Here is a 21609-nt window from a genome sequence, read left to right as displayed (position 1 = left end):
CAGTTTATCTTAAAATAATTTCAGAATTCTTTAATTTCTTGAATAAATGAAAGAAATGATGGCTTACACTTGACCATAATGGTGATTACAAAGTGAAATTTTTCAGGTAAAATTTTTCATCTGAATTTACCACTAGGCATTAAAACCCCTCCCCCTTTATTTGAACAAAAGATACGGGCTTTCGTAGTTTTCGTGGTGCTGTTGCCAAAGACCAGTGATCTGAGCAATGAAAGGAAAATATTGCTTGCTGATTCTTACCTTAAAATCTGGAATAGAAAACCTTTAGATAAGGTCAAGTTGCTTCTCTGTGTAATGTAACCACAATACATTAAGCAGTTATACTCCACATATGTGGATGACATTCTTTCTGATGATATAGCTTAGGTGAAATGAAGGTCTTTTCTTTCATATAGAATTTAAAATAGTTATAGTGGCATGTTATTTAAGGGTGGGAGTTGAATGGTACTTCAGAATTAATGGGATTTAATTACATTAGTCAGTAGTTTTGTATATGCACAAGAATTATATCTTAGTGAGTATAAATACTTTAGTCCTGCTGAAATAAAATTTGAAAACAAAATACTAGCGTTTAGGCAAAATAGCTGCATTTCAGCTGCTGAAAATCTGCCCTGTCATTACTAGCTTCATCTGACAGCCTTATTTCTCTGCATACACATAATGCACTTATAATACATTGATTCAAGAAGGTATAAAACATATGTACCTTAGTACAAGAGCTTTGGTTTATCTGAATATTAAAAAAAATAGTCTGGTGAAATATGATGATAATATGGCAGTTCCAAAAGTCTTTTGTTATGGGTAAATTTGTCATGCGACTAATTAAAGTTGTGAAACATGTTTATATCAATGGGAAGTTGAACAAAATTTCTGGAAATATTTTTACATTAGTATGCTCTTTGGCAGATAATTTAAATTTAATGAGGATGTATAGTATTACTAGAAATTAGTTGTATGCATAAGATAGCATTTTATGTGGAGGCATAAGAACTGAGGAATTCTACTGCAGAAAAATAAATAAAAGTTTTTGTAATGTTCTGTTGATGGATGAGTGATGATTTATTCTGCGCTTTGGTGTTGGGTCATCTCTTAGATCTGTATTGTTTCTGACACAGTTCTTACACTCTTCTTTCACAGTAGATGAGGAGTTCTTAAAAAATATTTCATTAATTTTAATTTTTTTTGTCTTCCTACTGTTGGTTTATTTTGGTTTTGATTCCACTGCTGTTATAAAAAAATAAATTAAAATCTTATCCAAAAAGAAGACATCTTCAGTTAAACAGACATGTAAAATGACCTACCTGAGTCTAGGGGAGGCTCTCACAGTCTTGAACAAGTTTTTGAAGACTCTGAAAGCTGACTAACAATATGGTTAACTATTGTGTTATTGAGTAATCTAGGAGTGTTCAGCATGAAAGGAGGCAAAAAAGAGCATCCAAAAGCACTTTTGGTTGTGCTAGAAGGCAACTGACCACAATTAGATGCACAAATATGCAAGGAAAATAGTTGTTATGCACAGAAGTCATGATTTAACAATATTTCAGCACAGGGATCTTCATGTAAGGAGTTAAAAGGAAAAGAATTTTTATGGGAAGCTCGTTCTGTGTATGGCAGGTAATCCAAAGGTTCTTAATTAAAAAAAGCTAATGTAGCCTCTGATTTTAGTTTATTCAACTAATGAGAAGTTGGAGTTGACCCTTCCTACTGTTTGTGAGGTAATAGGGTAGTGGTGAAGAGCTATGAAATTGAAGATGAACAGCCTAAGTTTGATGGAGGGAGCCAATGAAAAGGTAAGGGGAAAATGGTAGCCTGGTTAGTGTTCATAAAGATTCTGAGTATCCATAGAGCCAAACTGCATTTGTTAAAATTAAAGTAGTGGGGAAAAAAACCCCACAAAACAACCAAAAAAACCAAACCAAAAAACCACAAAGGGCTGGATGGAAAGAGAGTAGGTGAGATTTTTCAGCAGTATGGAGAAGGAAGAATTTTCCTTTTGTGTCTGTATTGTGTTCATAGTTTAGTGGTAGATTAGCTTAGCCTGTCTGACTTTACGTTGAAATTGTGTAGAAGTCCACTCACTCTGAATAAGGAGGAGCTAAATTTGTACTTGCTTATTAACTCTAAGCAGTTTGCTGCAGACTCTCAGTCCTGAAATTTCACTGTTTCATTGTTTCCAGAGTATCATCTCAGCAGTTTTGTCCACTGCCTGCCAGACTTTACGCTGCCAGGGAGACCTCACTCTCCTCTGGCATGTGTGTTTTAGAGGTAATATCGGGAAAGAGAAGAGAAAAGATTAAAGGGTTTAGTTATGTAAGTAACTTGTTAGCAGGACCTTAGTTGTGCTGTAGTGTCAGGCTAGTGAGTAATGGAGCACAGAGCATCTAAATGTATGGGGTAAGGAACTTGGAAGACTTACAGTCAGAATGTGAGATTATGGAAAGAAGTTAAAGCTACAGGTGATGTTTAAGTTAAAGACTTGAGTGACAGAATGAGATTTCTAGTTTGGGTGGAAGGAGACAATTCTGCATGAAGTGGTTTGATCTGTGAAGGTGGTAATTGAATTTGAAGGTTAAGATGTGAAAGGAAAAGAAAGAAAACCACTGACAAAACCCTGAGGAATCTGCATAGAAAATGGAGCAGAGAACGAGGAGAATCTACTTAGAAGAGATGCTGAAGGAGAGATTTGCTAAGTAAGAAGTGGGTATCATGGAAACTGATGAAAGATGAGATTTCACAAAGAAGTAAATTGTGTTTTACAGTGGGAAGGGTCAAGGAGGTTGAAGATAGAATATTGGTTCTGCTGTGTATCAAAGAAGTTATTAGAAATTTTGGCAAGAACATTCTTCATTGTTAAAGACCATTTTTTTTAAAGGATGAAATGAACAGAGGGAAACTTCAGGGAATAGTTGTAAATAGTGTGTTCTTTGAGCGTGGCAATGAAAAGACAAGAAGTACAATGATAGTCCTAGAGATGCATAAGGCGCAAATGGTGTAGTATTGTTTTATTTTTCTATACCTTGCAATATACAAAACTGTAATTAAAAAAACCCGAAAGTTATATAGGCTAATAAAATTGCTCTATTTAGTTTCAAGGCTGATTCTCTTGGTTAGTAACATAACCTGCGTTCAAATGGAAGAACAGGCATAAGATTACATAAAAATCAGTTATTCCATATGTACCTTATAAGAAGATATCAGTGTATATGCAGACAGTTGCCATAACACTGTTTTAATGCTCTGGATGTAAAGTTTATGTGCAGTAATATTAAACCTGACGGAGGAGGCTTTTTTGGCAAAAGAAAATTTGGCAAATATGTTTTTGCAGGTACCTTTTGATATATAATCCTATGGAACAAGAGCGATTTTCCGTGGTTTCAGTCAATGTGAATTCACCCAGAGTTAAAGTGTTATCTCCTTTGGGAAAACCTGTTACTGTCCAGATCAGTGCTGTTTGGGATGGAGCAACTACAATATCACATGAAGCATATCAGGTATGCTCCTTTAAGTAAAAAACATTAAAGTATTTTTTTGACAGATATTCTAGCTTCACAGGTGAAGAAAATGGAAAGAACATTGACAATTCTGTCTTCTACAGATAATACCATTAATTCAGTCATTTTAAGGAAAAAAAAACATGTATATGTGTGTGTATATATATATTTAGCATTAATGTTTCTTAGATTAATAAGTTATTAAACTTTTGTAATATGGTGTATTACATTTAAAGAGCTTCAGCTGCGTGTACAGAAAATACTGGATGTGTGTCTTTTTCCCCAGCTTTCTAAAGCTACTTTTTCCTTCAAGTGATAGTCTGTACACACAGTTGCACAGTCTATGTGTGCTCAAGCAGAAGGTTTTGTAAGTGCAGTGATTTAAACAGTTAAAATCTGATTATTATTTTTTTTCTTCAGATATAGCAGCTGAATAGTAATCTTCATTACTCTTTACTCAAGCTAGACAGATGACTTTGAGTCCACCTCTTGTTTTTGGTTTTAAACAAAGTTTCTGAGAATTTTTGAATCATACATCATTATAGAAGATTGCTCTCAATGATCACACATCAGAAACTGTATTTTGTTAAATTCTCGGTGTTATAATAGTACTATATTACTGTAATAGTACTGTATAACTTTCAGGCTTACATTCTTCGTCTGATTCCTTTTGACTTGGGAGCCAAGTTGTACTTGTTTCAGGATAATGTTCCTGTGAAGGTAGTTCAATAAGTGTGTCTCAGCTGTCTTCCAAAGGGGCGTTAACCCCGGCCAGCAGCTAAGCCCCACGGAGCTGCTCGCTCACTGCCCCCAGTGGGATGGGGGAGAGAATTGAAAGGGTAATGGTGAGAAAACTCGTGGACTGACATAACGACAGTTTAAATAAAAGCTGCATGCACAAGAAAAGCAAAACCAGTAATTCATTCACTGCTTCCCATGGGCAGGCAGGTGTTCGGCCATCTCCAGGAGAGCAGGGCTCCAGCACGCGTAACGGTTACTTGCGAAGACAAACACCATCATTCTGAATGTTCGCCCTTTCCTCCTTCTTCCCCCAGCCCCTTATAAGCTAAGCATGACATCATATGGTATGGGATATCCCTGTGGGCAGTTGGGGTCCGCTGTCCTGGCTGTGTCCCCTCCCAACTCCTTGTGCACCCCCAGCCTCCTTGCTGGTGGGGTGGTTTGAGGAGCAGAAAAGGCCCTGGCTCTGTGTAAGCACTGCTCAGCAATAGCTAAAACATTCCTGTGTTACCAACATTGTTGTTATCAAAACATAGCACCATATGAGCTACTGTGAAGAAATTTAACTATCCAAGCTAAAATCAGTACAATAATTAATACTGTTAATTGCCTGCTGAAGAAGAAGAAATAAAATTACACAGATGTACCTCAAATTTTAAGCAAATTGTTTTGGAGCTCTACCTTGTGTATTACTCTTCTCTGCAGATTATTTTATTGCTCTGAAATAACCAGACACTAAAAATGACACAGTTGTTTATATTTTGCTATTTAAATTTGTGAATTTTTGAATGCAGCTTAAGTGATAAGTAGGGTCTGTATGCACTTGATACGCTACACACACATTTTTAATGCACAGCAAATATGCTCAGAACTGCACATTCTTTTTTAACAAGATTGAAAATCATTATTGCATTAATAAAACAGTGATCTTGATGCCAAGCAAATTAGCAATGCAGACATTTTTGCTTGCTAATTCTTAACATGCTTGGAATGTCATTTGTAATTTCATATTCATTTATGGAATATGGGAAAAATTCAGCCATTCTAAAATTATTAAAGCAAAAGGAGTTACCCTGAGCATAAATTTAGTACAAAAAGTTATACTTTGATGTTTTTAATAATGGCTTCTTCTTTGCTTCCAACAGATCTCTTTCGTGGCACATCTACCACCTCTGGGGCTTGGAGTTTACCAGCTTTTGGATGTTCAGAGTTCAGAAGCAGTTTTAACAGACTATAACATATACATGAGGAATAGTAGGCAGGAGAAGCCAGACAGACTTTTTAAGATAAAAGAGATGCAGAATTCTGTGGATAATATAATCTTAGAAAATTCTTACATGAAACTGTGGTTTTCTGGAATGTCTGGATTACTGGAGGTGTGTTGCATTGTATTTTGAAAGACTATGTTTTACTTTTTTAACAGCTTGTGTTCTTATTTGTGGAATCCTAAATATGTCCACTATTTCAAACGTGATTCTGTCTCTTTAGAAAATAAATACCAAAGAAGATGGTAAAAATCATCAAATGAAGGTGGAGTTTGCTTGGTATGGAACTACAAGTAACCGGGATAAAAGTGGAGCGTATCTCTTCTTACCAGATGGGGATGCCAAGGTAAATCTTCAGTTTGCAAAAAGATTCTAATCTTGAAGTAACTTGAAGCATTCTGCAAATACAGATTGGAGGAGCTAGTTTTCCCCAACACTGAAGTACAGCTGTGTGGCTAGAAATAATGACATCAGCTATTGAAATGACTGGCAGAACTTCATAAGCCTAGATTTGGGTAAAAACACAGCCTTAATTTGAAAGTGTAAAAATACACAGAACATTTATGATTCACCAAAAAACTTAAATAAGATGATGACCTTGCAAGAAATCCAGTAAGGTGACTATTCATTATCAATAAAATAAGTTCAATTTCACTTCAAATGGTGATAATGTATAGAACATACTGATTCATTTCAGCATTTCTGATTCTTAAGATTTCTTTATTGTGAAAGAGGAGCTTCCAGTTCAGAGTGTAGTACTTTTCTAGCTGATATTATCATATGTAATTTAATATAGTAATGAAGATACTGAGTCCCAGTTGATGAACATAAAGACAGAGTAGCAAGCAACTGTTCTGATTTAGTTGTCTAGGGTTATCAGTATTTTTAGCTGCACAATTATTGGAGGGCAACAGTGTGCTCCTGTTAGTTTTCAAATTGGAAATTCAAAAATGACAGTGTTCTTACACTTAATTACCACACAGAATTTACTGTACCACTTTTGGAACTTGAAAGGTGATATTTCAGAAAACAAATGATGAAATAATGAACACTTTTAAGAGCCTGGCTAGTTTCTAGCATATTTCTTCTGCCCAGTTTCTCCTGATGAAACTTAAGTTGCATGCATAAGGCAAACAGGGAGTTCTGTGTTTACCACTTCAAGAGATAAGCAAGAGCAATTTTTGTTGTTGTTATATGTGTAAATTGGTCTAGAAGTGGACAGAACAGTTTCCTTTAGCAGTCTTTTTTCCTTTTAGCAGTCTATCCTAGAAGCATGCCTTTTGAAGGGTGAGAGTCGGCAGTTTTAAACCCATAATTGTTTGCAACAGTTATCATAGAATCATAGAATGGTTTGAGTTGGAAGGGACCTCAGAGATCATCTGGTTCCAACCCCCCTGCTGCGGGCAGGGACACCCTCCAATAGACCATGTTGCCCAAAGCCCCATCCAACCTGGTCTTGAACACTTCCAGGGATGGGGCATCCACAACCTCTTTGGGCAACCTGTTCCAGTGCCTCGCCACTCTAACAGTAAAGAATTTCTTCCTAACATCTAATCTAAATCGACCCTCCTTCAGTTTAAACCCATTACCCCTTGTCCTGTCACTACACTCCCTGATCAACAGTCCCTCTCCACCTTTCCTGTAGGCCCCTTCAGGTACTGGTAAGCCACAATTCAATTCCCCCAGAACCTTCTTTTCTCCAGGCTGAACAATCCCAACTCTCTCAGCCTGTCCTCATAGGTGAGGTGCTCCAGCCCTCTGATCAGCCTCGTGGCCCTCCTCTGGACTCGCTCCAACAGCTCCATGTCTCTCCTGTACTGGGGCCCCCAGAGCTGGACGCAGTACTCCAGGTGGGGTCTCACAAGAGCAGAGTAGAGGGGCAGGATCACCTCCCTCGACCTGCTGGTCATGCCTCTTTTAATGCAGCCCAGGACACGGTTGGCTTTCTGGGCTGCAGGCGCACACTGCCGGCTCACGTTGAGCTTCTCATAAATCAATACCCCCAAGTCCTTCTCCTCGGGGCTGCTTTCAATCCATTCCTCACCCAGCCTATAGCTGTGCTTGGGATTGTGCTGACCCAGGTGCACGACCTTGCCCTTGGCCTTGTTGAACTTCATGTGGTTTGCACGGGCCCACCTCTCCAGCCTGTCAAGGTCCCTCTGGATGGTATCACTTCCCTCCAGCATGTCAACCACACCACACAGCTTGGTGTCATTGGCAAACTTGCTGAGGGTGCACTCGATCCCACTGTCCCCGTTGCCGACAAAGATGTTGAACAGTGCTGGTCTCGGTACCCACCTCTGGGGGACACCACTCATCACCGTTCTCCACTTGGACATTGAGTCGTTCACCACAACTCTTTGAGTGCGACTATGCAGCCTATTCCTTATCCACTGCGTGGTCCATCCATCGAACCCATGTCTCTCCAATTTAGAGACAACCATGTCATGCAGGACAGTGTCAAATGCCTTGCACAAGTCCAGGTAGATGACGTCAGTTGCCCTTCCCTTATCCACAGACGCTGTAACCCCGTCATAGAAGGCCACCAAGTTTGTCAGGCACGATTTGCCCTTAGTGAAGCCATGTTGGCTGTCACCAGTCACCTCCTTATCTTCCATGTGCCTGAGCATAGTCTCCAGGAGGGTCTGCTCCATAATCTTGCCAGGCACGGAGGTGAGACTGACCGGCCTGTAGTCCCCTGAGTCTTCCTTTTCACCCTTCTTAAAAATGGGGGTAATGTTCCCTCTCTTCCAGTTGGTGGGAACTTCTCCAGACTGCCAGGACTTCTCAAATATGATGGCGAGTGGCCTGGCGCCTTTATCCGCCAGTTCTCTCAAGACCCGCGGATGCAACTCATCAGGTCCCATGGACGTGTGCACCTTCAGGTTCCTTAGATATTCTCCAACCTGATCTTCTCCTACAGCGGGAGGTTCTGCATTCTCCCAGTCCCTGCCTTCTGTGACCTGGGCAGTGTGGCTCAAGGATTTGCCAGTGAAGACTGAGGCAAAGAAGTCATTGAGTACCTCAGCGTTCTCCATATCCTGGGTAACCAGGTCACCCATTTCATTCTGGAGGGGACCCACGTTTTCCCTCGTCCTCCTTTTCTCGCTAACATACCTATAGAAGCTTTTCTTGTTGTCCTTGACATCCCTGGCCAGACTAATTTCTGTCAGGGCTTTGGCTTTCCTAACCTGCTCCCTGGCTGCTCGGACAGTTTCTCTGTATTCTTCCCAGGCTACCTGCCCTTGCTTCCACCCTCTGTAGGCTTCCTTTTTTTGTTTGACTTTGCCCAGGAGCTCCTTGGCTCATCCACGAGGGCCTCTTGATGGATTTGCTTGACTTCCACTTTGTTGGGATGCATTGCTCCTGAGCTTGGAGGAGGTGACCCTTGAATATTAGCCAGCTGTCTTGGGCCCCTCTTCCTTCCAGGGCTTTGTCCCATGGTATTCTACCAAGCAGATCCCTGAAGAGGCTAAAGTCTGCTCTGCTGAAGTCCACGGTAGTGAGCTTGCCCTCCTTGCTGCCCTGAGGATCCTGAATTCCACCCTTTTGTGGTCACTGCAGCCAAGGCTGCCCTTGAGCTTGACATCCCCTACTAGACCCTCCTTATTGGTGAGAATGAGGTCCAGCATGGCAGCTCTCCTCATGGGCTCCTCTGTCACTTGGAGGAGAAAGTTGTCATCGACACATTTGAGGAACTTCCTGGATTGCTTGTGCTCTGCTGCGTTGTCCCTCCAGCAGATGTCAGGGTGGTTGAAGTCCCCCACAAGGACCGGGGCTTGTGAGCGTTATGTTCTACAGAGTTCACTTATTCTTAATTTTTAAATGTCTGTGGTTTTGATCTGTCAATACCTGAAGAATATTGCGTATGTTTTTTAATTTTTAACTTTCATCACCTGCGTTGTCACGCTTAAACTAATTTTATTTTAGATGATGCTTTATCTTTTGCTTACAAAACCAATAATCACTAAACCTAACAGTTACATAATTTTAACTGCACTTTTAAATTATTTGCATTATAAAAACAATCTGGACAAATCTAGATAGCAAAATGCTATGATGTGAACAGAAAATGTCTGTCACATGCCTGCAAGCATGGATAGAAAATAATGTACATCTGAACTTTTATGAAAAATGAAATGAAAGTACACTTTTAGTTAACGTGGAAAAGGGTCGTGTGTTCAGCTTTTGTAACTTTTTACACAATAAAAATAAAATCATTATACTTTTAAAATTCTTGTTTATTAATATACCGTAAGGCTCATTTGGCTTGCATTTTAATAACATAAATTAGGTTTTCCCACTGGGAATAACAATGTAATTCTATAGTAGTTTCTAAAACAGTTTGAAGTAATGATTTCTGTCTTGAAAGAAATGCCATCTGTTCAGTTTTCTCAGTGCGAAGTGGATTGACTAACATTTTCAAGTCCTTGTGTGTAGTGGTGATAGGATAGATTACAGGCAGTTGTCTTGATTTTTGTCTAGGTTTGTTTTTGTTTTTTTCATATCCCACTAACTCCTATGTATTACTGCAAAATTTGCAAAGAATAATTGCATTTGAATTTGGGTCATTTTCCTGTGGTGTGAGTACAGTTACATGTTTTCTTTGCCTTGGTTAACTGCTTGTTTTGTCACCTAAGTCTTTTGGTTCCTTTCTTTTCAGTTCTGCAATACTCAGAAATTATTTTTCTTCATCTAGTTTGTCTGTCTTACTGTAGTACTTATATAGCCTTTTTGTTCTTGACTACTTCTGCCAGTTTAATTTTGGAAACTTGGTGCTGTAACATGCTAGGTTTGTAGGCCATGACTTTAAAGCCATGTCAGTTTAGAACACTTGACACATACAGTCCAGCCCTGGTCATCAGGAGACTGTTACGAGTGGATGTGATGTTTTCTGCAGTTGATGGTCTGTGTATTAGAATGTACATGGATCTGAATCTTTCAAGAGATTCCTTGGGTTAATTATCTTTATGGCTGACGTAAAACCAGCCTAGAGTATTGCAGAGTGCCTTTTTGCTAGGAAGTGGTAAGGCTCTAGTACCAGCACTAACCTGGACATCAGGAGAGACCTGGGTTAATGATGGTGTTTTACATAGTATTAAACAGAAGGTACAATGAACACCAATAACTTTTTGTCACTGCTCTGGACATAGGCTGGACTTTAGGCTCCATGACACCATGGCAAACATTGCCCTAGTGCAGCTAGATGGCCCCAAGTAAGAACAGTCTCTGGGGCCCTGGCATAGGGTCTTGACCATGGGTGATTCTGACCCCGCTGTCTCTGAAGTGTGAAAGTAGTTCAGGGGCAGCCTTAGGTCAGGACAGCAGTGCAAAATCCAGAACAATGACACAGAGCAGAGGCTCCATGCTGCAGCTCTAGAGATAAGGCACTGCTCCTACCATGTCTTTCTATTTTCTGCAAAATAGAACAAAAGCAAGGTAACAGGGGAAAAGACAGGCAGTATTTCAATTTTTTAAAACATCAGTGCTGCTTAACTGATTGACAGTGTTATCAAGGTTTGGAAGGGCACTTCCTTGGATCTCACAACAACTATAAAAAAAAAAATCCTGCCTATGAAAAGGAAACATGTTTGCATCTCTTGTGATTTTGTGAAAGATGGCCAACTCCATAAGTCTGTTAGATCTGGGGCAAAAAAAAAATCAGTATTCAATAAACTTTGAAACAGTTAAGTGTCTGTATTTTCTTCTGTGTACTCAAGACAAGTCAATATGTGACGACCTACTTACTAGTCATGTTGCGTAACAATAGGGAATAGAACAAAGCAATTTTTTCCAAAGAGTCAGATACTAAGTATTTATAGGATCAATGTGAGTGGTTCATTTTCTTGTTTTACAAATCAATTTTTCAGCAGCAAAACGCACTTTTTTGGTAGACCCAGAATGGGAAATTGTGATTGTCCCTTAGTCAACTGTGTATTTGCACACATGTATGTACTAAGTAGGTTCTTATGTACTAAGAGAATATATAAGAGATTTTTTTTTTTTTCTATCCTGCAGGATCTCTAGGGCTAGAGGTTTTCTCCTTTTTTTTTTTATCTTCACACTTTGTCTCCATGGTTTGACTTCCTTTACTGACAATGATCTCTGACTTGTATAGCTGGAGCTGTCGCTACTAGCTTCAAGAAACTTTTTTCATGACAGGTGCTATTTTAATATGTCAGGATTACCTGTTGCCTCTACTTCTTAGAGAAGAAGACATATCTGAGTTATCTAAATGCTTGGCCTTCAAACCTAAGGAAAAGATGATGGTATCTTTCCACATTTTTATAAGTGAGATTGGGATGTTCCACTGTCCATTTAGAGTATCCCACTGTATCCATCTCCAGATCTTCCCTCTCAAAAGAGCAGAGGATCTCCATTCAAGCATAGTATCCCTACTCTTAATGCTTCCCCTGCTTTTGCATGCCTGATACAGCAAAAGACAGGCACCATTACCTGAAGGGTGCTCACAATACTCAAGAATTTACTTCCTTTGAAGTGTCTGTTCTTTCCTGGCTGCTATGTATTTTTCTCAAGCATCATATCTATCATTTAAAAATCTAACCCCCCCATATTGATGGGGGTGGGTTTGGAGACAAAAAGTATTAAAATGACAACCATCATCGTCTTAAAGCACGGTTCTCAAGAGCTCATAGTATTTGATTTCCCCCTTCTTCCCCTTCCCCCCACCAATGCCTAGTCTAATCTCAAACCCTGTGAAATGAAGGGTAATCTGCTATTGAGAAGCAACTTTTTTTAAAGGCTTTGTCTTGAGTTCTTTTTTAAAATCTCAATCATATCAAGAGCAATTCAATCGGTGTTGGAAAACTTTTCTCTGAGGGGAAAGTTTGTTTGACTGAGTTTATTTGACTTCCACGCCAACAGTGTGCTGCACTGCCAGAAATTTGTAGGCCACACTAAGATGGTTAGTAGTACTTCACTTGACTACAAGGGCAAAGGCTTATTGCCCAAGCTTCATGCCTTCAGGCTGCAATATGCCATACCAGCTTCTATGCAAGCCAGTAAACCTTTAACAGAAGCCATCTCTCCAATTATCTCCACCCCTTGGCACCCAGTTTGATGCCAAGTATTTTAAGATATCCTGAGGAGCTATGGGATATTATTTTGCTCCAAGTATTCTCCCTTAAAATTTCTAGCTCTCCCTTATTTTTTCTTCTTCCTTCAAGGGGAGGTTGTCATGTTTCTCTTGAATATGAGTACTCAAAAATATTTTCTGGACCCTTTTGTTACAGTAAAATTTACTGTAAAATGTGGTATGAATCAAGTTGTCATGCTGCTGCAAAAGTCCCTTGTGTAGCCCTACCGCTGCTCATCTAAGGCCAACTTTGTCTGATCAGTTGGTTGTGATTGTTAAAAGCTGAAGTTTAACTGATATATTACTAGTTCAGTCAGTAAAGCATGAAGAACCATTTAGACTTGCCAAAAGTACCAGGAAACTAGGGGAAAGGGAATTCCAGCAAGGGGAATTGTGACCACAAACCCATGGACCACCTACCCCAGTTATACCACCTACTCAAAAGATAAAGGTGGAAAAAAGAACTGATCATGTGTTCTAGTTTGCATGCTAGGCAAAGGAGTCTAAACCAATCATTTAATACAATAACAATGCATATGTATTAGAAAGATGAATATGTTCATGTTTTATGTATAAATAACCACTGATTTGGAGCTTTGGAGTTGGGGTGTGCTGTCTTGGGACAGACACCCATATCTGTGCAAATATGCAATAAACCACCTCTACTCTGTGTATATGTTGGTTACTGCACACTGGGTAAACAAACCCCCAGTTTCGGGACAACACTTTGACCCATAGTTCTGTTGTCCTGTTTCTGAAAACACTGCTCAACAAAACCTTCCACAGCTGACTCTTGTACAATGGAACTCATTCCAGTGGAGCTGAGGGAACAGATTTTACAGTGACTATTCATTTTTAACTGTTGAGGAAGTGGAGTATTGAGACTGCCACTAAATAGGAGATCCAAATATTTTTATGCCTAATTTAAGATCTGAGTAATCATAGAATCTTTCACGGTGGAAGGTCATTTAGTCCAAGCTCCCACTCAAAGCAGAGTAAATACTGAATTCAGACCAGGACTTTGTGCAGTCAGTTTTGCAAATAGCTCTATCATTTGTTCCTTCCACTCAGAAAGGAAAGTGGTTTGTGTCTGAGTAGTAAGAGGTCTGTTTCTGCATCTTAGTCAGATTTTCATATCAAAAGTATCTTTATATTTCACATCCAGGACCAGGATCATTTCACAGGTGTCTCTGTATCTCACCACAGAAATTTACAATACTACAATAATTGCATACTCAATGCATAAAGATGCTTTCCTGCTGAAAAGACTGATTCATTGAGATGTTTTCAATGTGGCAAACCTGGTCAATTATCTTTTTATAGGTGCTGAAATCAGTATGTCTCCAGATGATTATCAAGAAATCATTTTCTAGGGTTAGTGCTTTTCTGGGTACTAGATATGAATTAGGAGGTTTCCCTGTTCTCTCAGTACCATATTTTTCTTCATTTTTCCTGTTTGCCCAACAATCAGAAAGCAACAGGCATCCTTGAGAACTCAAATATACTTATATGTCTGCTCTCTGTATTAGAAAGAACTTGTCCAGTCCCCAAAACTACATGATGGCATGTGCCTTTGTAACTCACCTTCATTTGTATCTTTTCCTTGCACTGTGTCCGAATTAGAGGCTTGCAAACTGATTTTGATACATTTGTCTCAATGCATGTGCTAGTGGAATCACACATCATGATTTAAAAAAATTCATTAGTATCAGAAAATATCTGCAAAATGACACCTAATTAATTTTCTTTCCTGTCACCTCATCTTTCCGTATAGTTCAGAACGGTAAGTATGGTTGTGTTTATCTTCAGCTGGAAAGCTCATCTGGCTACATATGCAGCTTGGAGGCTCTGGTGTGTCAACTTTGTGGAAATATCCCAGAATCTGAGCGCTGTAAAACGCATCTCATTTCAGCTTTCTGGTTGTGTGAGAACAATGTATTTTGGTAGTGGTTGTCAATGTCACCATCATGTTTTATACTAACAAACTCAATGGACCAGAGGTCCTCCAAGTATTTTTTTTATTTTTCGTTTCAAAAAAATTGCTTCAGGTACTTTTTTTTTTTTTTTTTTTTTTTTTTTAGTAAGTGCAACAGCCTTTTGCATTCCTTTGTCACCATCTCTCACCATCCACCATCTCTCTATTTTGCTGGTTTGGTCCTGGATAGCTCCAGTGAGAACCCTAGTGAAAAATTTTCTTACAAACAACAGAAATAAGTCCATAAGATAGGTATTACTTTGCTAACACAATGTATTTGGCCAGCTGCTGTTTGTGTAAGTAGTATTCTCCTAGGTAATAATTGGTGAGGGTATTTGCTTGGCCCCAAGTTTCTCAGTTCATTAATTTTCTGAGAGTTTCTGTTCTGAGCTCCTGTTCCAGACCTTCATTGATAACATGAGGATCTTCATGTTGCCTTACCCTGCAGGTAGGATTTTGAAGGGTTTGATTATTACACCTTCCTGTCAGTAATTCAGTTCCTCTGTGTGACCTTAATCTAAACATACACTTCTAGGAGCATCCAGTTACAGGTTAAATGAGTTTGTCTTCTCTGGCTGTGTGTGATAGATAAGCAGATAGATAGCGATCTCTTCTGCCAGAAAAAAGGGGAAGATTCAGTCTACATTTACTGATACTGTATTTTTTTTTAGTGGAAATAAGTGAACTCAAAATCCAGCTAAAATTCTAACCTAATATCTGGTCTTCAAATTTCCTTTATCACCGCATATTAATTCACTTGGCTTTCCTGTCCTCCTAATACCACACTCTTCCTCTATTTCTCAGCTAGCAAATGGATTTTGCATAATAGATAACAACACTTGTATATCTTATTGACAAAATGAGACCCCTTGGCAGTAGCTCATCATTTTTTCATGTCAACTGTCTTTCCTTATTTGGGTTTTTTACTGATTAGCTGGATAAAACATTACTGTAAGATGATCAGTAGAAAAATCCCTCTCTCCCTAAAACATCTTACCAAAGTGTAAGCAACTATGACTTGTCTACCAAATTCCTGTACAAGGTATTCCTGTAGTTGATAGCTGCAGAGTTGCCTCTTGGAGCTCTGGCAAAGCTTTTATTAAGCAGTGTTCTGTCTGAAGCTTGAAGAATAAATAGGTGACTAGAAAAGCAGACTTTTAGTCTTTGAAAGTCTCTTTTCTTCTTTTATGCAATAATTCTTGAAATCTTCTCTGTGAATATACATATAGTTATATGGTCAAAGAAGATTGGATGATAGGTACCTGTACTTGTTCTTCTCTGACATGTTTTGTCTGTAGGAATAATCTTGATTTCCTCTCTTCATCAAGACACATCTGATCTTTGGTTTCCTTGCCTGAGAAGAAAGAGTATGCTCTGTCCTTCTTATGACATTGGTATATACAGGAGGAGGGCAGCCACCTTCTAAGAGATTTCTGCTTAGATCCATCTGAATAACATGTTTTTCAAGTATTTTGTTGGGGTTTTTGAGTGAAGTCTTTATTTATTGCTTTTGCCCTATAGTAGTAGTTGCATGTGTTGTATTTTCATTTTTGTCTTTGTACATGCTTAATATTTAACCCATTTTTTAATTCCCACGTTTTAGACTAGACTTAAGATATAGGACAGTTTAAAAAATAAAATAAAATATGATTTAATATTTATAAAATATTTTAATTTATTGACACTACTTTTATGCAAAACTTTCAAAATTATTATTCTAACTTTCTATTTTGTTTTTATAGCCTTATATTTTTACAGATCCACCTACCATAAGAGTTGCTCATGGAAGGATTTTCTCAGAAGTTGTATGTTTTTTCCACCACGTGACACATACCATGCGACTGTATAAAGTCCAGGGTAAGAGTTGCGAAGTTCTGTCTCTCTCAGCAGTTATTTTTCATCACTACAGTCTTGGATCCTACCTGTTTATTTAACATTTAAATGCACTTCTTAACTAGTGCAGAATTTGTCAGACTGAAGTCATTACTGGGTCTAGTGCACCATGATCCCTTTCTAAGCATCATGCTAGTCATTAAGCTTAAACTCAACAGATTTATTAGACGTACCTCTCAGTATTAGGATATTTTATAGTATGAATTACCTACAAGGGGGTCCTGAACTTTACTGGGTCTGAAAAGTCTCTCTTTTGGTTAGGGTGAGATTATTGTTTTGTTGTTTGTTTTGTTGTTATTTTTTTAATGGATTTCTTTGTAATACTCCCTTTTCTTTAATTCTTTAATAAGTGTCTACCAGAAGGATTATACTTCCATTTCACTGTTCATAGAAAATGAGTTGTCAGTGAAAAATCACTTGCCAATTCTAACACATAAGTTCATCTTTCGAGTGCACTACCTACTTTTTTCTCTTTTTTTCTTTTTTTGACAATTTTTAATTCATCACACTGTTTCAGTACTTACACTGTTACCTATCCAGTCATCGTGGTGAAGTCCTGAACCACGTTCCCAGCTTTTACAAGGAAGAATGATGCAATTATTTTATATATTTTCTCAGTTTACTTTTCAGGTGTGTTTTAATTTTGATTTCTTTATATGAAACAGCCTTTTTCAAAGTTTAAAAATTGATGTTTTGCTGAGGTCTGTTTCCTGGACTTTGTAAGGGAAGTTAGTTATGTAGCATTACTTCAATTAAAAGAAGGTATCATGAAGTCTTACTAGATATGAACAGTAACAAAGCACGTGGAAAGAAATAAATATGTGTATACATACATTTTATCTTTAAATAAAGATCTGATATTCGTGTTGTAACCTACCTACTTGCCAGGAGGCGGAAAGCCTGATCATGTGGCTAATCCAATTGTTGGCTAGTACTTCCGAGTCCTACAGCTTCTCCAGCAATTTTGGTGAAACACTGCTTTTTCAACTTCTGGCTTTAGAATTCTGTGAATTTTGAGCAGAAAATACTCTGGCTTGAAAACTCTGTTCAGTAGTTGACCAATAAGTGATTTTTAACTTTTTACGCTTCCAGTGGCATCTGGTTTTGATATCGGCGTGATTTTGTTAATCATTTTATCAGATACTTCCTAAGTTTCATCATCTTTGTAATTGTATTTTTGTATTAACTCAAATTATGCAGTAGAAAAGAGCTGAGAGTAATTAATGGTCTGCTCATTTTAAAACTGTAAACTAAAATATTGTATTCTTGTTCAATGCACTTGTGCTTTAATAGTTCCACTTTTAAATAGTTGGAAAATCTATGACTAAAAGCATCAAAAATGGAATGTATAGATCCACTTTTCCCAGACTAAGTCTGGGAATATAGAAGTGATTACTTGAATGGAATGCTTTTCATTTAGCACTGTAGTATAATAGCCATTGTTAACATTTTAACAATTGCTGGTACTGCTGCAGGTGGCATTCAGATTTTTAAAAAGATGAGGAAACAAATACAGAGCTTGACATACTCCTCAATCAGGTGATAAAATCACAACCCTGACTGCATTTTACATACTAAAGAATAGCATAAAAATTGAAACAGGCAGACACTTTCAGCATTCCATTGTGTAAAGGTTCAGTGTGTTTGTTTTAGAATTTGACAAAATAAAGACCTTCTTAAGGAAACTATTCCAATATGCTTTTAAACAGAACTGCTAAAAAATTTTAAAACTCTATATGTAGAAGGAAAAAGAGGCTGTGCTAACCTCTGTCTTTATGCTTAGAAATCTAGGAATTTTATTCAAAGGTATCTTGCCCTTCTGCAAAAGATTCTATAGTTCAGGAGCACAAACTGATGAGCCTGCCTCTGGGTCTTGCGAGTTGACATACAGTGCACTGTTGGAAAAAAAAATACTATCTAAGATTTTAAAATACTGTCTTCAAGTTTTAAAGGACTAAGTTGGTTAATCAGTCCCTCACTTTCTACTGTCTTCTGTTTACAATCCATCAGACAAGCACAATGTAATTTCATTTCACTGCAAAGACATATTTCATATCTCTGTTCTGCTTGGTGGAATTCTTTTCACAATTGTTAGTCCCATTAGACTACAGAAAAGGTAGAGGTGGTCATGCTGAATAATGGTATGATTCCAGTCCAAACTGTGTCTTAACTGTTTGAAAAGGTCAGGTTACTATTAAAGGCATTTAATTTTTAGTGCAAGGCACTGTAGAAAAAAAAAAGTGTTACTGAACATCTGTCTGCATGTTCAGATATTTAATCCTTCTTTTAATAAGTAGGCACTTTTCCCTGTCAACAAAAATTTGTGTTCTAGTTGTGGCCGTATCGGTGTGCGATTTCTTAATTCGCTGTCCTTAAGGAAGATTCTCCCTGTTTTTGTTAAAACAACTGACCCATTTCCTGCTTAGTGGAACAGTTGCTGTCAAGAAGCTGGTAACTTCATTCTTGCCTGTGAATGGCCACAGCCACTAAGAATCAAGGGGAGAAGTGAATATCTAGGTCTTGCTCCAGCTTATTAGCTGCTGCTAAAGACAGCACTTAACAGTTATGTGATGTTTCCTACTGATTTACCAGAACCTGTGTTGGTTCTTATCTTGAATTGCTTCTGTTCTACTTCAGTGAAGGTTTCAGACTGTCTGTTCAGTGAGTACTGAATTAAAAGTACTGCTATATCATTTAGTACGTACCTGAACTGGCTTCAAATATCTGGTTAGATATAACAGAAAAGTAAAACTAGAAGGGGAAAGCTAGATCACTGTGTTCTGGGAGCATAGTCATTCTTACATATGTGACAATAGCTTTTAAAAATTATGAGATTTTAAATGCATCTTTCTCCTGTAGGTTTGGAAGACCAGTCTCTTGAAGTTTCCAATATTGTGGATATTAGAGGAGAATATAATCGTGAGCTTGCAATGAGAATTTCATCTGACATAAACAGTCAAAATAGATTCTATACTGATCTTAATGGATATCAGGTAATTATTGTCTATTAATTATTAAAGCATAGGGTCTCAGTTTTTGACTGTCTTAATACTTCGGATTGTAAAGAGTTTCAGTCATATTAATCAAACTCTCATGTTAAACTCCACTAATCATTTAAAAGGAGAAAAGCTTTAAAAATTTATCTGTTATAAAACTTGATTTAGATCAGATGAAGTAGCAACTATTTTCTTTCAAGGAGTTTGTAAATATTCCTTCATATCCTTTTTAATGTAAGAATTGTAATACAGTGTGTAACGACAAGCCACTATGTAGTTGCTTGTATATCTGCATGCTGTCTTTCCCCTCTATTAATTAGAGCCCTTTGGGTAGCACAATGCTAGATGTGCATAAGGTCCAGAAACTTACAGAGAACAACTGCTTGCTGCTGTGGTGGAAAAAGTGATATATTTTTGCAGTCTAATAACTTGTTCTATTGGTAATGCATCTGAGGAACTATAGTGTGGCTATTTTCTTAACTTGGGACTCTGCAGCACACACAAAAGAAATAAAAATTTCTTTTCCTTACCTTCCTTCCTTGCTAAAAATAGTTTTGCAAATACATTGAAAACCATACCTGCTGAGTAAGATACTACTGTTTTTCCAGGTAGTGTGTAGTACAGCATTTTGCTAGAGACAGTAAAGTCAGTATTTAAACATGAAAATCATTGTAATAGTACTACTCATTTGTCATGTACCATTCAAGAATTCCACTAGCACTTTAATAAATTCCCATTATAAACCAACAATTCCTTTTCTGCTACCTTGAATCTATTCACTGCTTGCTCTCTAGAGAAGAAAAAAATTTCTCTCATTCTATAACTGTGATTATTTCTTTTTTGTATGTTCCCTTGATTAATCTTTCAGGTTTTTTTAAATATTCTTTGATCTAAAAGTACATTGAAGTTATCATTTCCAAAGTTGTAATTTTAGCCACAAATCTCCAAAAAGCTAAATGATACAGTGGAGTGAATGCTTCAGTGTCGGTTGTGCTTCTAAAGCACATGGGATAAATGTCTGAAAAGGTCTTTGAAATTTAAATGCATAAAAAGAATGTATTTTATTGAAGTTCGTGTTCATACTGCAGATCCAGCCCAGACTGACGATGAGCAAATTGCCTCTTCAAGCAAATATCTATCCTATGACTACAATGGCTTATATCCAAGATGTTGGCGTTCGTTTGACACTTCATTCAGCTCAGTCTCTAGGTGTTGCAAGCTTGAAAAATGGTAGGTAGAAGATGACAGATATAATAAAGGCCTATCCTTCATGATTGTCTGAAATAGTTCATTCAGAGATTACCATACCTACTAGCATCTGAAGAAAAGAAATACATTTCTCTAACTTTTGAGGAGTTTTAGAATATGTCCATAAAGGAGGAGGTAGAGGTTGTTCCCATATGAGATCCTGTCATCTTCAATGAAAGATCTGTCTCAAACTAGAGACAGAGGAAAGAGATTACAAAAAAAAGACAAAATGAGCAATAAATTGTCAGAACCAGGTAATTTTCACTCAAAAACTTTGATGGTACTCAAGAATGAAACAGCAAAACTTAAATGGTTTGTTCTCTTTTGTACTGCTGTGGTAGCAGAGGGCTTAAGATAGATAACTGATGCTGATCATGTTTTTTGATTTGTTTGCTTTAAGGTAAAAAACACTGGTCTTAAGGTATATGCAATATAGCTTAAGTTCCCTGTCAAGGTAAACAATAGCAGCTTTTTGAAGTCTAGAATTAGTGAAATAAAAGATAAAAATGACCCTGGCTAAGAATCAATGTACTTCTGAAGCGAAATCATAGGTCACAAGTTTAATGGAGTACTTTGAAAGAGCTGATGAATATGTTGACAAGAATAATGAATTCATATTAAGAATTCCAAAAGGGACGTAGTCTTGTCCCTCACAGCAGAGAAGGCTATGATGAATGGTCTGGATGGGTGGAAACAGAGATCGGTTGTTCAGTCTATACAGCTACCAGAATAAAGAGGCATTCAAATAAAGCTTTTTTTCAGAGACTTATACCCGTCTGTCAGCCCATGTTAGCACAGCAATCCACAAAGACCAGCAATTTGACACACAATCCTAGTCTTACTTTAGTTCAAGATGGTAGTATGTTTCTTGCTCATTGCCACCTGA

At 37.8% G+C, this 21609-nt stretch overlaps 1 protein-coding gene across 4 annotated transcripts in view; it reads left to right on the top strand.

Annotated features, from left to right (window-relative positions):
- Nucleotides 1–21609, top strand: part of MAN2A1 (mannosidase alpha class 2A member 1) — a 127836-nt gene that overhangs the window by 78871 nt on the left and 27356 nt on the right. For all 4 annotated transcript variants that reach the window (XM_075739622.1, XM_075739620.1, XM_075739621.1 and 1 more), the window contains 6 exons: nucleotides 3344–3509; nucleotides 5396–5626; nucleotides 5739–5861; nucleotides 16329–16443; nucleotides 19339–19472; nucleotides 20564–20705. In XM_075739622.1, the coding sequence (XP_075595737.1) occupies nucleotides 3344–3509; nucleotides 5396–5626; nucleotides 5739–5861; nucleotides 16329–16443; nucleotides 19339–19472; nucleotides 20564–20705 (911 nt within the window). The remainder of the gene's footprint in view (nucleotides 1–3343; nucleotides 3510–5395; nucleotides 5627–5738; nucleotides 5862–16328; nucleotides 16444–19338; nucleotides 19473–20563; nucleotides 20706–21609) is intronic.

This window comes from Balearica regulorum, chromosome Z, assembly GCF_011004875.1.
Source record: "Balearica regulorum gibbericeps isolate bBalReg1 chromosome Z, bBalReg1.pri, whole genome shotgun sequence".
In the NCBI taxonomy this organism is placed as follows: domain Eukaryota; kingdom Metazoa; phylum Chordata; class Aves; order Gruiformes; family Gruidae; genus Balearica; species Balearica regulorum.
The sequence above is the reverse complement of the archived record's forward strand: the minus strand, read 5'-3'. Positions and strand labels throughout refer to the sequence as shown.